The sequence below is a fragment of the Oculina patagonica genome, chromosome 11, assembly GCF_052425735.1.
Source record: "Oculina patagonica isolate OP01 chromosome 11, crgOcupat, whole genome shotgun sequence".
In the NCBI taxonomy this organism is placed as follows: domain Eukaryota; kingdom Metazoa; phylum Cnidaria; class Anthozoa; order Scleractinia; family Oculinidae; genus Oculina; species Oculina patagonica.
The window spans coordinates 17,211,087-17,228,734 of record NC_135768.1 but is presented as its reverse complement, the minus strand read 5'-3'; the positions used below and the strand labels follow the sequence as shown (position 1 = coordinate 17,228,734).

General features: G+C 36.3%; 3 protein-coding genes and 1 long non-coding RNA gene across 8 annotated transcripts; all 4 read right to left on the bottom strand.

The window, feature by feature from the left end:
• Positions 1-1,073: 1,073 nt before the first annotated feature.
• LOC144630895 (melanocortin receptor 3-like) lies at positions 1,074-1,973 on the bottom strand. The gene has a single exon (XM_078489262.1). It carries the CDS (start codon positions 1,971-1,973, stop codon positions 1,074-1,076), a length of 900 nt encoding a protein of 299 aa, XP_078345388.1.
• A 1,617-nt stretch (positions 1,974-3,590) lies between these two features.
• Positions 3,591-4,595, bottom strand: LOC144630894 (histamine H2 receptor-like). Its single transcript, XM_078489261.1, has one exon. It carries the CDS (start codon positions 4,593-4,595, stop codon positions 3,591-3,593), a length of 1,005 nt encoding a protein of 334 aa, XP_078345387.1.
• A 4,807-nt stretch (positions 4,596-9,402) lies between these two features.
• Positions 9,403-10,314, bottom strand: LOC144630893 (melanocortin receptor 4-like). Its single transcript, XM_078489259.1, has one exon. The coding sequence runs from the start codon at positions 10,312-10,314 to the stop codon at positions 9,403-9,405; it is 912 nt and encodes a 303-aa protein (XP_078345385.1).
• A 710-nt stretch (positions 10,315-11,024) lies between these two features.
• Positions 11,025-16,162, bottom strand: LOC144630450 (uncharacterized). Of its 5 annotated transcripts, none has more exons than XR_013566545.1 (4): positions 15,138-16,162; positions 14,154-14,181; positions 13,067-13,121; positions 11,025-11,425 (listed from the first exon to the last, which is right to left on the bottom strand). It is a non-coding gene; the product is annotated as an uncharacterized LOC144630450 (long non-coding RNA). The 5 variants fall into 5 exon arrangements; XR_013566543.1 differs by having other exon boundaries at positions 15,151-16,162; XR_013566544.1 differs by lacking the exon at positions 13,067-13,121.
• Positions 16,163-17,648: the final 1,486 nt, after the last annotated feature.

Below are 17,648 nucleotides of genomic sequence, written 5' to 3'. Positions count from 1 at the left end.
TAAGACGGATTACGAACAACAAACTTGAAAAAACTTGCCAGCTTTTTCAAGATGCGTTGTCCCTGACGTAGCTCCTTTAAGATGCTTACTTAATGGTATTTGGGATTCAAATCTCAAAACCTTCGACAGGTCGTTTTATATTTTAACCAACGAACCTAAACGTTGGTTGGTAAAATGCATATCATTTGAATGTTGCCTGAGTGTCCCAAAACAGAATAACAAATTGTATTCATCAGACAAAATTAGATGTACAGTTATAAACTAGCAGGTTATGTGAAATTAACAATATCTCTTCGATGAACAATTAGGCTTACCCGAGAATGCATTTAAGGTTGAGCAGATGACCTAAAATTTTGTCAAAATTATCCTTCCTTTTTAACCGTAAACCGTTGAAGGTAACTTTGCACTCGCGTTAAACTTTTCTGTATTAGTGTGAAAAAATGACACCCCTTTGAAGCAAATCAGCATTCAGCTTTTTTTTTCAAGCATATTATTAGGGAAAATGTCCGGGATTTATCATGGCAGTGGAATTCACTGCCCAAAAATCGTAGATGATCTGCAAGGTATTTTATGTTTTAAAGCAAATAGTTTAATGGTTTATATGTTCCATAATTTTGAACTTAAATATGTCGACAGTTTATTACAGGAAATTATGTTAAACATTTATGTATGTACATTTTTATATCTGCTTTATAAATGTTTGCAGAGGTCTAAATAAGGTTATTACATTTTGTACATTTAGAGTGACTTTAATTCAACCGCGAAGCAACATGTAACCATTAGTGCTATCTAGTCGAAACTAAACAAAACAAGACAACGAAATTAAAGTCTAAAAGCATCTATTTGTGTAGTTACTATCTCACGGTTCGAGAAAAAAAATCACTCTTACTCCAACGTTGGAACTCCGACAGGCTCGAGCTCACAAAATCTGTTACCTTGTGTTTGCCTTTTCTATCTGGTACTTCTTGCAATCATTAAACTCAATGTATACTCGATTAGTACTAATGCATTGTTAAGCTTAAACATCTGTACAAGCTTTCAAGCTCAAAACTCCAATGACATAGTTTTCTTATCTACTCTTGTCCTGCTTGTGCACAGAACATTTTTCTTGCTGTACTTACAACTGCCGTTCGTAGCTCGCATAGACGCCAACAATACAAAAATGGATTGATTGACGAGTTCATAAATACCACAGTAGCAGAAAAGCGCGATTTGCTTGTCCAGTCTATTCGTAACATCACATTAAGCATTAAGAAAATAAACATTGGCAAATAACATAAAATCAAAAATACGTAAAATACAAAAGTGTTCATCGAGCTCTTCTTCAATCGCATCATGTTTAAGTCATTACTAGCCAGCTCTGAACTTTGCACTGCCTGTTGCTGAGCTTGTATCTGCATTTGATGTCGTTTAACAATTTGAAAAATACGGATGTAACAAAATGAGGATATCAACAGACAAATAACAATAACAGCGGATACACAGATAAAATAAATAGAAACACTCAAAAGGTAAACAGCGAACCCAAGAAAAATTGTAAGCCATATATGCACTAATGTGTAGACAGCTCGACGTGAAGTCACCATGGTAACATATCTCATGTGGTAGTGAATGGCGGCTAATCTGTCCAAGCTTATGGCTGCTACTGTGCAAAGTGACACTCCACAAGAACTAAAACTCATAAAATACGAAATTCGAAATACAAACAAATCTTCTGTCAGTTCTTTAGCAATGTAAAGCGGCTGTACCACAAGTCCAACAAGGAGGTCTGACACAGCCAAACTGCAAAGTAAAATCATGGACGGTGAACGTAGCGAAGGAGTTCTCAACATGGCGGCTAGCACCAGAGTGTTGCCAATAATGGATATGACCATCAATGGGGCGTTAAGAACGCAATTTATGATGACAAGAATATCAGGATGAGCAGAATAATTACTCGCCGATTTGTTTGTTAAGAAGCTGTCGTTGTCCATTGTGGCTCTCCTGAAAAACCTCGAACTTACGCTCGTTTATTTCGTTCGCTGTTAACCTCGAACGTATAAGAGTTCTGGTGACCTTGCAATTTTGGTCAATCACTTATTTAAAAATCTTCCAAAGGGGACTTCAATAACAAATAACTTGGAGGTTTTTATTATATGTAGCAATTTAGCTTCAAAACAATGGATGTCTGATTCTTTGTCAAAGCTGCTTATTAATTTTTATTAAAAAAAGGCACTTGTTGTCAGGGTTTGGAACAAACGATCGCTCTTTTTTACATAAAAATGAGGATATTATTGTATCATGTGCTATAAACAAATTGATTTTAAACTCCGTTCAATTTTAAATAAAAAACAATTGGGGAAGCTCTCGAGCTCCTGGCAATATTATTTATAATATATAAGATCACCGTATTATGTATTTTGACAAAAATGCAATTTTTACAATTTGGCAATTATTGAATTATTGTTTCAAGCTCAAAGTTTTAAGTCCGTGCGTGGTTTGCATAGCTGAAATTTAAGCTATTAAGTCAACTTCAGGGTAGTTTTTTTTTCTGGCCGTACTTGTTAAAAGGTAAGAAACTATAAAATGCAAAATAACGAGTAGAAAAATCGTAAAAAGGCAACCCCGTGAGATTTGTATTTGTTAAGGTTATTACCGTTATCTTTAAAGTTCAATCCTTTGGTCTTAAAGCAGTGGCAGATTAATATCCCTTATAACACAATGCGAAATAAATCTTAAAATCAATTCAAGAATTAGCTACCGTTTGGTTCGTGCCAGTCAATCAGAAAAATTCGTATTTTGGAATAATTTCAATGTTAATATTTTGTGCTACTTGTATACCTACACCTACAGTTCTGCCATATGACGCTGAAGTAGACCTCATAAGCACTCAAATCCCAGAATGTAAATAACAAAAAGACAAACAGCAATGTGGTATATGACGTCTTAAGTTGCGATTCCCCAGAGTACCACTACCAGAATCAATTTAATTATTACAATCTTGGCGGCTTATTACAGTACTTACCGGAATAGATGAAGTATCTCATAAATAGGGTCGTATAATTGAATTACTTTAATATTTCTTTTTCATATGGGCCAGACATGATAACAAATAATTTTTCTTTAATTGTTGGAGTAACTTGTCAATTATTGGTAGTATTAATCCAATCAATGACGTTGTTTGCAAAGTTCTTTACAATTTGGCATTCATAGAATTTATTATCAATTGAATCGTGCTCGCTGCAGGAGAGACATTTGCCATACATTTTATTTACCATATCGTAACTTTAATTCTGTAAATGAATTTAAACTGGAATTCCTTCAATTTTGTTTATTTACTCTTTAGAATAGAAAAACGAGAACAGCATTAACAAAACGTCCTTATAACCCACTATAGTTAATAATATCAAGAGTAAACAACTAAATTCCTCTTACAACATTAATACATTGTCTAACAGACAGGTGATGATAACAATGAAAATCATCTACAAGGGGATCAGATACTTCATTCATACACAATGAAATTCTCACCCATAACTTTAAGGGGAAGTTCTTCAAGGGGACTGAAATCGAAGGTGCCAAATGTGTACAGCTGAGTCTTAGCATCAGACCTATCTAGTATCTAACTCCACGTCCTCCTGTTCCATTTTCATCGGATAGAATTTCCTGAAAGTTTGTTTTGCGGTTTCGCGAAGCTCGGCGACTCGCCAGAAGTAAATTAACGGATTTGCTGTAGAGTTTGCAAAAATGACCACAACGGCAAGACAGTGGGCCGCAGATGTCCTCATGTCTTCCTTCTCTTGCGTAGCGCTAATTGCTGTGGTGATGAGAAAGGGAAAGTAGCTTAGGGCAAAAGCGCTAATAAGAATAATCATTGTATTTGTTGTGCGTCGATATCGGACCATGCTTTGATGGGTATGTTGTTGCGAGTCCTGAATTTGTTTGTTGTGCCTTTTGACTGTTTTGTAAATTATAAAATAACACCAGGCGTCAATTGTTGCTATCAACATGCAAAGGGCGATAAGTATGTAGGTCAGAAGTTTGTTTCTCGCCCAGAACCACTCAAGCGTTATCCACGTAACCCATATCGACCAGTAAATAATCACCGTAATGCATACGCGGGTCGTTGTTATTAACTCGGCATATCGAAGGTGAAAACGCAGGGCGAGATATCGCTCAAAGCTAATGGCTGAAAGCGTTAGGAAAGAAACCCCATTGAAGATCCAACTAGTGTAAAAATGAATAAACACTGTCAAACAGTATAGTTCCATGTTTCCAAAAAGAAGTGAAATTTCTGCTACTAGGAAGGAAGGCTGTGTTGTTAAACCAACGAAAAAGTCGGAAACTGCCAGGGAACAGAGAAGAACGTTTCTCGGTTGGTGAAGCAAGGGTGTCCTCCATATTGCTAAAATGACAACCGTATTAAACATCAGTGTTGTGAAGCACATTATGAAGTCAACAACACACGCCGATATTGACGCTATTATGTAGAATTGCGGTAAATTCTCTCTAGCCTCTATATCCAGAAAAGGTTGAAGAGTTTGGCAAGTTGAAGGTTTGGTCGTCGTATAGTTTTGCAAAGCAGAGCTTAATAAAACTGTTGTGTTAGCAGCCATGATTGCGTTAAACCAGCCTGTGCATCCGTTTTACATAGTGTCAATTTGTATTCACACATTTGTAGAAATAGCTTTTAATTTGGACAGCTTTTTGCAAACAGGTTCGAAACAGCTGCCTTTCAACGATTGGCAGTTTCATGTTTAATGCGAAATTGCGTAGGCTTTATATTAGCTCGTCATTGTCTCTAGTTTCCCTTTCACATGTAATTATGGCTTTTTATTATGTTAAAGTGGGCTTTCAACAAGCAAGAAACTTTTAATGAAGAACTTAACCTTCATTATACATTAGCCTTCCAGCAGTAGGCTAATATAAAGCAGTTTTGTTTGCGTCTCTCGCGAGTGCTTTGAGAATACTCTTTAAGTAGTTATTTACTTAAGAGAGCTTGGGGATATTGTTGCGCTCTCGACGTGATTCGCCTCATGGAGTAAAATATCCATGAAAATAAACATTGACATTTATTTTCGACTGCTAATTTTGTTTCCGAGTTTGAATCCAAATTCGACAAGACATTTTTATCTTTTTAAAATTAAAACGTATTAAATGTAACCTTTATTTTGCAGCATTGAGAAGATTGACTAAAGACATAATAATTTTTTGTTTAATATGTTTTTCTGAAGACAGGCGAAGCGAACGAGGAAATACTCAACTAAGGAATATTTCGTTGTTTACCATTTACAAAAATGACGGAAATTTCGGTTGGGAACTTCCGTTCAGGAAGAATGTGTTCAATTTGAAGTTTCCCCGACTGAAGAACCCGCCATTTCGGTTGGACCGCGAAATTTGGCATGGCCATAAAAACCGAAAGGCGGAAACGGTGCAAATGATGCAACATGAATTTCCATTCGGAACGGAATGAACCAAAAAAAAGTTGTGCTTAATTTACATCCTAACCAGAATTTCTGTATTTTTTTTTTGTATAATGGTAAAGAACCACGAATTTGATGCAGCACCGATTATTAAAAATAAAGTACATGCCTCGATAGGAAGAAGATAGTGTATTTTGTTGCCCATGGTGGAAGTGAAAATCGGCAGTAAAATGCGACAGTTACCCTTGCAAACCTTCAGGTGCCTAAATGTAGCAACTAAGGAGTCAACAAGGCGTCACGGTGGTTTATTTGCCTTATGAACCTATAATTAACTAAGCGTTTTCGCTGTCCGCCAACGCGTAAGAAACTTCGCTGCAGGCATAACGGCGATCTTCATACATATTCAATAATTCAGTAATTTAATAATATTTTCAGTACCCAACCGAGTTCCTTTATATTACTCTACACAATCTATAGTTGTTTTCCATTTTAATTTTTTTTACAACCACCACTTTTAAATTTTCAACTTTGATTAAAGAGTAGAAAACATTTTCCATGTTTCTATAGAGCTCTATAAAACAAATGGTAAATGCCACAGCATACACTATTGAGTTATGGATGCACTTGGGAGGTTTGCTAAGCACTGAAGAAGCTAGAGTCGCACTCGGCTATCGCCTCGGGCGACTCTTACGCTTCTTTGGTGCTTAGCAACCTTCCGTGTGCATCCATAACTCATTAGTGTACGCTGTGGCGTTTGTAAGTTTGGAGAAGCATAGATGCTGTCAAAAGCTGCAGTTAAGTGTTTCCACAGCTTTTTAGAATTCTCCCAGTTTCATGAACTGAATAGAGATACGAAAAAATAAAGTGCTTTCTGTTCTTTATTTGCGATTATCAAACTATAAATTCTCATATGCTCTTCAGCAGCTCGCGCAGTGGTCTGTGTATATACAGCTGGGATTATGGAAACACGACTTCTAACACGCACTTTCTTACAGTTCCGATAGAGTTAATCAGTCGTTTTAAGAGTTTTATTTTCGTTATTCCACGGGCTAACAAAAAACATTAATTTGACTGATAAAACAGTCGGTAAGTTAAGGGGTTGTCTTAGGGCGATTTCAGGCCTAAATTAATTTGAACAAAGTTGTCTTTGCCTCATAGTGGGAAACATTACTTTCGTTGACTTTTAATGAACCAAAGAACCATAGCAGATAGTAACAAAAAAATCGTTCTTGTTTGAAAGCACGATATACAAACATAAAATACAGCACAGTGCAAACAGAGAGAATATTAGTATGTGGCCCTGTCAACAAAATAGCCAGATGTGACGTTATCATTGATGGCTGTCACTATTTTTCAAATTTGCTTCGAAAATTATTCATGTTTCCTTTGACCAGTATTCATTACTCCTGGTCAAAAAATTGAAATATTTAATATTTCCTTTAGAATTTTAAAGTAGACCAGTCGAAATACCTTTACGACTTAACCTGGTATTCAATATTGATTACCGCGCTCAATACCCGTGCGAAGCAAGTAATCTGGGCGAACTCGACAGCGACAATAGACAGGACCGTAAAAATTTCGACCGCGGTCAAACGACAGAAATATGCAAAAAATAATAAAAGTACTGCAAAGATAAGGTTTTAATTTTCACAGTTTAATCAATCTATCCTTGCTCATACTAACACTTCAATACGAAAAAAAATGCCGAAATGGAAAGAAAAGCTGCCTGAGACGTTTGACCGCAGTGAAGTAAAAATTACATGTATAGACACGGGGCGCCCAGGCTCACGCTTTGACAACTCGGTCAAAATGGCGGTGTCAAAATTATAAGGGTTTGTATGAAACTTTATAGGAAAAAGTTTTATCGAACGAAAATATAATAAACCGTTAGTAATGTTCACATTTCATATCATATGTTGTCTATGTGACGTTTCTTGACTGTTCTAAAGCATTTAAACCCTATTTAACCGGTATTTTTAATTTTAGTTTACTCTTACCTAAATTTATTCAAGGGTGAACACTTCTGTCGCTAGAAAAACACCACTGTTCGATAAAAACAAGCTAAAATTGCCCTGGCAACTATCGCCCAATCATAGCGTGTGGCTGCACGTGAAAGGCAAGGCTAATTAAAAATGCGTCCACTCTCTCTGGTTCAAGGTGTTGGAGAAAGCTAAAAGTTTGCAGACCATGGTTATTTTTCCCGTATTCTTAAATCGCGGAGAGAGGCAGGCGAATCAAAAATTTACTGCAGTAATAGAATGGTCTTCGAACTATGCCATACCAAGTTTTGGAATGAGTGGATCAAATTAAAGGCAATTTTTGGCTTGTTTTTATCAAACAGCGGTGTTTATCTAGCGTCAGAAGTGTTCACCCTTGAATTAATTTAGGTAAGAGTAAACTAAATTAAAAATATCGGTTAAATAGGGTTTAAATGCTTTAGAACAGTCAAGAAACGTCACATAGACAACATATGATGTGAAATAGGAACATTACTAGTGGTTTATTATATTTTCTTTCGATGAAATTTTTTCCTATAAAGTTTCATACAAACCCTTATAATTTTGACGCCACCTTTTTGACAGAGCTGTCAAAGCGTGAGCCTGGGCTCCCTGCGGTATAGAGCGGCTTTCAATTGAATGTCGAAAGTAATCCTGAATCGCATTGGTTTTGCTTTAATTTGTTTTGTGATTGGTTTTAAAAAGCTCGCGCCACTTTCTCAACCAATCAGAGATAAAACCGAAACCACCCGTAACTCGCTTACACACGTTTTCCCGCGCTGCGCGTCGGCTGCATGTATTTTCTTCGAGTTTTGATTGGTGTCCTGGATCGTCTGTGCCCATTGTGATTGGCCAGAGTGAGAAGAAGCGCTCTATCCAAGAGATCCTTTTTTTTCTCGTCCCTTTTCAGTAAGAAAAGACCATATCATACATAGACCTCCCATCAATATCGTTTTTCCGACTTGCTTATATTTTCCAAATCATCTTAACGCACCAAACAGAACTAAGGTTTATGCAAATTATTTGTGTCTACTCGAACTGATTTTTTATTTATCTACCGTTGAAGAGTTTGAACGCCTTCACTCCAATGTTTTGTTTACAGTAAAATTACTAATGGAAATGAGCGAATGAGCGAAATTAAACTTCGAAGCCTTCTTGAGTTCGTTCTAAAGTAAAAGTGACGGTTGTAGTTTCATTTTTTTTAAAAACACAGAAAGATGTCAGAGTTTTTTGAATATACTAAATTCGAAACCACAGCCGTCATTTTAACTTGATAATGGGGTCAAGATGTCTTCGAAACGTCGCAGTTTTACTTATTAACTATATCTCTAAATGTTCTCTTATTACAACAGTAGAATTCACCTTTCTTTTGATCACCCTCTTGTCAGCAGATCCTTACCTCTGTTTCAGTAAAGAAAAGAATAGTGAAAGCGAACAAATGAAAATCATATGCACATGCATTTTGCGTGAACATCTATGTAAATAAATATGTTCACAAAAGCAATCAGACCATATTAAATTATCACCTTTTTAATATTTTTAAAATGTAAAACTCCGAATCGTTGGACGTTAATTCTATAGCTGTCAAGCAAATGCTCCTTAAAATAAATAGAAACATTGACTAGAACTACCAGTGTAATACTGCGTGGTTCTCACTGAACAGAAAAAAATTTACATTAACTTTAACTTCATAAAATGCCTTAGGCTCTCAGATTTTAAATCAATATTACGTTTAAGTTAGACAAAAATATATTATACATTATTCATCAAACACGAAAACATCGGAAAAAAAAATACGTAGTTGTCAAATTTTCGTATTGGATGGAGCTTCTGTGTTCATAATATTCGCTTGAGGTTTAAAAACTATTTACAATATTTGAAAAGGTTAAAAAACTTTAACAGAGAAAGAGTTGGCGTTGTCGACTAAATAAGTTATCTTCAGGAGTAATAGCAAATAAAACCTGTCTTTGCTAATAGTCAATCCTTTTGCCATTTCAGTTGTCTCATTTACATGACAATTTTCTTACTGTCTTCAAAACAGCTACCCGAAGTTCACGCAAACGCCAGCAGTATAAAAAAGGGTTAATGGCAGAATTAGCAAACAGCAAAGTTGCTGTAAAAACCCAAGCTGTGTTCGGATTTGTGACGTAGATATGGCTGTAAAAAATCCTGTAAATCAGCCATGGAAAATAACAAAAAATTGTGCAGATGTAAAACACGAAAGTGTTTACTGCAGTTCGGCTTAATGATACAAGGTTATACGAATTTTCATCAGTTGTCACTTCCACTGCCTGTTGTTGAGCGATTATCTGCAATTGATGGCGACGAACGATTCGATATATGCCAATGTAAGAAATAGTGGACGCTATAATATAAACGAATATTAAGACAATACTAATATAAAAATTTGCCAGTCGATACCAAAAGTGAAAACTAGACAGCAACAGGATATGAGTTACCCAAATTATTATCAAGATTAATTTAACACGCCTTGTAGTAACAAACATGTAATACGTCATTGGATATCGAAGTGCCAAAAAACGATCGACACTTATTGCTGCCATTGTCGCGAAAGAAATCCCACAAAAAGAAAATCCCATCGTTCTGGTTACTCCCAGGAGAATAATATCCGATGTAAGCTCTTTGGCGATGTAAATTGGCTGAACGACCAAACCCACAACCAAATCTGAAACAGCGAGACCACACAGGAGGATTAAGGACGGCGAACGAAGCGAAGACGTTGTGGCAACCGCGGCTAACACCATTGCGTTTCCAAAAATCGATATTAGCATCAGTGGAACATTCAGTGCACAGTTAACAACGACGATAGTAGTAACACGAGTTGCCGTTTCTTCGTTGTCAAAATTTCGATCATCTGCCGATTCAACCCAAAGTGGAAATGTATGGTTTACCATCACGACAGATTTTACCAAAGTAGAACTTAAAACTGATGAATTTGTCATCTAATTGTTGTCACCATTCAAAGCTTGTGAAATGTTTACATTTGATTTTGTATGCCGGATTTTCAGATTCAGTCTAGCATGTATATAACTTCAGTAGTTTTAAAGTGTTTTGTTCCAGTGCCACCACTGTTAATTCAAAAGATCTGTTTTGGCCCCAAAAATGGGGCCGAAACGGTGAGTAAAATACGGTACCTTTTTTAGGGCTCTTTTAGCCCTTTTGTAACAGAGCTTTTTTGGCCCAATTACAAAGGGCTGAAGCGGCCCTTTTTGGGGAGTTCAAATGACCCAAAAGAAGGGCCATTTTGGAAAACTGTGGTGCTATTTTGGATTTTAAAAGATCTGAATTGGCCCTAACTAAGGGGCCGAAACGAATACTGCTATTCTTAAATAGCCCTCATAGGAGCCGTTTCTAACCCTCTTAAAGCAGTAATAATGGCACTCATTTTGTAGTAGTTTTGGCTCATGCTTAGCTTAAACACATCTACCCGTCAGAACTTAATCAACACCAGGATAGCTGCAATGGCACTTGTTATCAGAGTCAATGGTTATCTGCTTGCTATGTGACTGTCATAATGACCACTACAGTCCTCATAATAACCCTTACAGTAGCCAATTCCAACGATAGCTAGGGACAAAAATAGCACACTTTTTGTGACCAAATCAGTCCTAAAGTTTTTATTTTCCTGTCTAATAAATTGCAGTGACCACTCATGTACTTAGCACAGGTCTTCAAGATACATGTGAATGTTATTGTAACATGATTTTTTAGGAGTCATTGTGGTATTTTACTTGCACACAATCATCGCAGCTTTGTGCTTTTTATTACATGATATTACAGTTGGCGAAAGGTTTTACTTACTGCCAGCATGCTATATGTTTCTTTGTAAAAATGCAATATTGTTTTTATATGCTTAAGCTCTAATCACACAATGCTCTGGTATAGAATACTGTACAACACCACTCCTTTGCACACAACAAAGTATTTGTCGAAGTCAAAACTTCCAATCGCAACAATTTGTGGTTGCACAAAAATGGCAAGGTCATCATCAACTGAAGCAGCTCTCTGCAGAAAAAAAAAAAACAAGAGATAAGTCCCCCTACTACATACAGTTGACCAAATTAAACTAAAATGTAAACCGCTAAAGTACATGTAATAACAAGTTAACTTACTAACAAGATAAAGTCAAACTGTACATGTAAGTCCTTGTTGTTATGATATTCAAGTATTTTTAAACTATATAATGTAGTAAATTATATATGAAGTACTGCCCCAACCAGCAAATAAAAATAACCGCAAGCAAACCAGAGTGGAAGCTTCATGTAACATAACTGCAAGCAAACCCGAGTTAAAGCTAACCACGAAAAAAATGCAAGATGGATTAGGGGCATACAGTATCTGAGAGGGGGGCCAACCTTGTTCCCAGGGTCTCTCCCCCCAAGTGCACAAATAAATAGACATTACCAGATATAGATACTGGCAATGTCTCAGTTTTAGCAATGCAGATACATTGTATCAAAAAAATACCAAAAAAAAAAAAGAACCTGTACACTGTACATCTACAAATTGAGCTTATTTTGAAATTATTGGCTGCGGCCGCACTTAGAGAGTTGACTGGGTTAATTTTTTAGAAACCCGGTTAAAAATTTCCACAAAACTTAACTCGGTTAAAGTATGGTTATGATTACTAACTCGGTTAAACTTTTTTAGAGGCCACATTAAGATCAGACAAGACTGAAGTGTTGTCATGATTTAGCTACTTGTAAATAAGTGAAATGGCTGGCTATCTTAATCATGTTAGTTATTATATGCCCGATTCTTTTTCTGCTTTTGAGATTTATTTCAATTTCCTCCACTACAATAATTTGTCCAGGGTGTTCAGAAGTAAATGTTGAACAGGTTGAACTTTCTCCACCCTCTGATGAGTGAGGGGAATGTGGTGTTTCAAGGCGTGAATGAACCGTGCAAACTTGCCTGTTATAGCAAAGCTGCAGGCCAAGCTTGCTGAGGATACCACGATAGCCCCGACTGAGCCAAATAATTGTTGCCCCAGTTCTCGAGTTCTCTAGTAGTGAGGGAAATTATAGAATTAAGCCATGAATTGTGTCCAGATGCCATGTTTGCGTGTGACAGAAAACGAAATCTCATCTCACATGGTGATGATTGATGAGAAAAACAATAGTTGAATCTAATAAGAAACCGCTAACCTGGTTAAAACTACCCAGAAAGGTAGTTTAGAATTAACCTAACCGGGTTAAAAAATCCATTGTTCTTTAATTAATTTCCATGGGAACCACTAACTTGGTTGAGGGTCGGTCAACTCTTCAAATATGCAACCGCATCAGACAGTTTTGATAACCCAGTTAACTTTAATTGATTAATTTATTGGAGTAACCCGGTTAACTCACCAAGTGCAGCCGCGGTCACTGTAAGCTAAACAGTGGCTTTAAGTTGTCACACATTTAAATGAGTAAGGTACATGCACTACAGTCAACTTCCACTATAATGGACACCTTTTGGACCAAAGTTTGGTCTCTGTTATGACAAAATTCTGCAATAGGCTTAGCAGGGGTTATTGCTGTTCTCATTCTCTGAGACTTCAACTCCTATCTGTAACAACAGCATTTTCATAATAGCATAGCAAGATGTCTGCAAGGCAGGAGTAGACTGTACTGACTACTCTAGCTATCCCTCCTATTAACTGACCTGTAGGATTTGTCCTCACGTGCTTTCCCGCACCAAGGTACTGTATGGTTTTACACTGTATGAAAAAACAAAAGTTCAATAAATGACTTAAGACATGTTTTGTCTAACAAAGCTATTAATTTAAATTACAATTGTACATGTATTGACAGTATCTACGTAACATTATTGAGCTACATGTTGTGCATGTAAATCCATTTTTCAGACTTGCTGGGATGCAACTGTGTAATGCAACTGCATTGTCTACCACAGTGAATTTCAATAGGAATTAAAAAAATAATTATAAGCATCACAATAGGCACCTATGGCCCTTTGTCAGGACCTGGTCAGGTCCTGACCAATTTTTTGATGGGTCCGTGCCCAATTTTACCTGTCATGTAAACATGCTTAATGAAATAAGCTGTTCAAAAAAACACTTTAAGAAAAAAATAAAGGCAAGCTTAGACAAGGACAATGTATATAAACCTGTACATTCCATAAAACCTGTTAACCTCTCAATCGTGACCTTAGAATATTAATTTATGACTACTTCATTCATTCAAATGCCAGAATAACATTTCCTCTAGCTCACAAAAAGGAATTACATGCAAATGGCTGTTATTCAAATACCAGGTAGTTTAACCCTTTGGGCTTTTGCATAAAGCCAATGTGTGAAGGAATTGGGACACTGCATCTACAGTTAATGCTGAATAAGATTTTGGAGAACTTGGCATTAATTAGGCAAGCTAGTGCACGGAGGCATATTGCGGTCAACATTGTGATTTACTTTCAATGCCTAACAAGGTAGGAAACTATAAAACAACAATAACCATTCCAAACAAAAAAAGGCTTAGAATAATTGTTGACAAAAAGCTGTTATTGACAAACCACAGCAGTAGTTGTGAATCCCAATAACCTAATGATTATTAATTGTAAGCAATTTAACTTTTAAAAATGAGTAAACTGTATTAAACTATGTCACAATTATTATTTTGTGCAGAATTAAACTTAAAAAAATATGTACATGTATATAATAAAAGGAACCAGGCAGAAATGGTTACAGGTAGTTTTAAAATACAATGTAAATGATAAAATCTAGGATTTTACTTACCTTTGGACATCCCAACAGTAATTTCCGTCTGAAAATAACAACATAAAAGTATGAGCAATTGTATCATTTCACACTCAATTTCCAAGACATTTCAATATACAAAATAATGGAGAAATTCAATTAAGACAGTAATTATGGCAAATCAAGGTTTCTTGTCTAAAGCGGTTTAATTTTGTCTGTATACATGTAAACCATATTGAACAAAATTTTTAAACGGATTTTGATGCTCCAGATGTCACAAATGTAAAATTTAATAATGCTTTTTGTTTAACATGTTCGGTAAATCAAACTGCACTGCACATACATGTATATTTATGGACCTTGGTGAAATACGTATACACGTGTTATAGGCCTTTACACGCAGCTACTGTGCAGTGTAGTGCAGCTCAGTGTGATTTATCAATGCTTTACAGAAGGACACCTTAGCATAAAGCTAAACACCAACCTCGCATAAACCTTAATCACACCAAACATGTAAAGCAGCACTGCACCAAAAGTAAAGGGCTCAGGATATAAATTATTGCCATAATAATAGTCAAGGTACATGGCACTAAACAGTGTGATTTAACAATACCTAACAGGATAGGATACCTTAGCATAAAGCTAAACACCACCCTGGCATAAACCTAAATCACACCATAGAGCAGCATTGCACCCCAACGAAAAGTTCTGCCAAATAATTATAGTATCAGCCAATGCAATGTCTTAGCAAACAAAAACAGCCATATTCAATGTAGATCATACGATATCTGCTATATATTCAATTAGTCTTTAGGGTTTATTATTTACACAAGGCACATAATCAGTAAAACTGTTCTTCCTAGTGACCCTGGTACATTTATCAGTTAGTGAAACATGTAAATTTCATTTCAGCCTAGAAACAATGAACCATTTTTTCACGACTTCACTAACATGTTCATTTACGAAGATGTGTCTTCATAATTATTATATCATTTAGCATCTCAAAACTTGAGGAATTCTTACCTTCACAGTTGACAATCTGGGATTAGGAATCACTCGTTTCAGGCAGCACATGGACACAATCGAGCTTACCTTGGTCAACAAGAACGGTCAAAAAAGGCGTACAAATCTGAGAGCCGATGCAAGAAGGCTCCATACAGCTGCTTAGCTCTTAGAACTGCGCTTTACGAGAGTAAAACGTTCTTTTCCGTGCGTAAAAATTAACTCCAGTGATGAGGAGCGACCTTCGAAACCGTTGCTTTTCAGAATCAAGCGCCAAAAGTACCGAAGGGGACGCCGGGAAGAACTTATATTGCGCATGTTCCGTCCAGAGCCTCTCGGCCAGCGCAAAAAGGCACGCAACGCGCGCAAAGAAAAACATAATCGTAACAACGGAATCTATCAAACAACAGAAAATCATGAGAAAACAAAACATTTCTCGACACAATCATATTTTAATAAAAGGCTGAAAAGGGGGATCGATTCAAAAATCATGAGTCCATCCCTGATATCTGTACACATGTGCATTATAAGTCGACTGGAACTTGGCTTGTATCTCAAATTTTAAATCGCGCCTTATTGTGTCGGGATATCACAACAACATGATACAGACAAAATGCCTTTTTTCGTAATTTTCACTGTTATACAATGTATTGTTAAAAGATTGTGATGTCCACAGCTACCTAGCATGTGAAAATTCGACTTTCTCTGTCCATAATTAAAATGCTCAAAATGACCCAAAAGATAAGGTCTAAATCAGTACAGGGCCAGTGCCAAATTGACCCTTTAACTGGGGCAGCTCAGATTTATAAGAGAAGTGACTCTTATAGTTAGGGCCAAAACAGCTATGATGGCTAGGGCTGTAATGGACTTGAGGGCTGAATTGTTTTTCAGTGAAGGCTAAATTGGTTTTATATGGGGACGAATTGGATTTCGCAGGGGCCATTTTGCGCCAAATTTTCAAAATAGCCCTCAAAGGGGCCAAATTAGCCCTTGGCCTATTAGGGCTAAATTGGCACTTTGGGGCTAAAACAGATCTTTTGAATTAACAGTGACGGGAAGATGTTTTAAAACACAACAATACACGGCTGTTATAATTAAACTTGCTAACACTGCAGCCTATCATACTGATATTGACAAGATGTTAGTTTTTCCACCTGCAATTGAATTGAATCAGAAACAATGGGGAGACTTTTTGAGTGTCTTGATGATGACGTGACATTAAAATTTGTATTAATAAGCTAATTTACGAAGATTCAAAATTACTTTACTGCGAAATTGAATTGTCTTAGTTATATGTCCGGATTACGAAGTTTAACGCCTGGTTCACACTAGCGACATAACGAAGAAGACATAACGACGTTAAGAAAAGATCAGTTTTTTGTCCTTATGTCTTTATGCTTAAATTGTCATTCTGTTTCTGTTAACGTTATGTTTTCATGTCGTGTTGTTCACATTGGTGACACAAAAGGGGCCATGTAACGTTATTTTTAAATTATAAGTTTGTGGTGCAAAATATTAAATTCAAATCGATGTAAACCTCTACTATTTACTGCTAACCTGGAAAAATTGTCAAAAATATTTGAACAAATATACTATCTAATTCAGGAGGCTCGTAGCCTTCCATTTTGTCAATTTACTTGTTTAAAATAGAAAGTCTGGCTTGTTATATGAGACTGTAATGACAAGGTGCCAAGGTGCCAAATTGTCTAGCTATAATAAAGTTCATTAAAAATAATGCAATTTCTCGAATTTTTTCATAGTAAAGTGAAAAAATTGGCATGAAATACTATTCTATTTCAAGACTCCGGTGAATATATCTGGTAGAATTTGAAGCGGCTGTTAATTTTATTTTAAATATTTGTTTTATTAATTAGAAACATATTTAATTAACCTGCTATTAACGCATATGACAAGTTGCTTGACCTATATTATATGAAATATTCTGTTACGAGTCTCGTTGTTGAGCAGGCGGTTTTTTTAGACAGAACTCAAGATTGCTGATAACAGCAACGAACTAGTTTATTCCACAACGTCGACTCTTTAACATTACACACCTCGCATTAGAATGAAAGTCTCGTTCTTATACACAAACACTTCAAGGTCTACAATATTCGCTGAAAGACTAAAAATGCTAGCATAAAATGTGATTCTAGAACAAAATTATTGCATATACTAAAACGTTTCAAACTGTCATTACATGTCACCGGTCAGTGACTACTTTTCCTTGAACTCGGAGAAGACGTGAACACCGCCACCTAAACTGCATCCAGTCTTGCAAGAAAAAATGTTCGGCTGTTTGGATTTTACTCTGTTTTTGTACATAACATCTTTCTTGCTTTTTTAACAACTTCCCTTCGAAGCTCGCTAAGACGCCAACAATACAAAAGTGGGTTAATGGAAGAGTTCGCGAATACTAAAGTGGTAGCAAAGTTCCATTCCTTTTGCCAATCCATTTTTGCCATTCCAAGAAGAGCTAAAGAAATAAACATCGGAATGTAACATAATAGCAGAAAAGTGTAAAATACGAAAGTG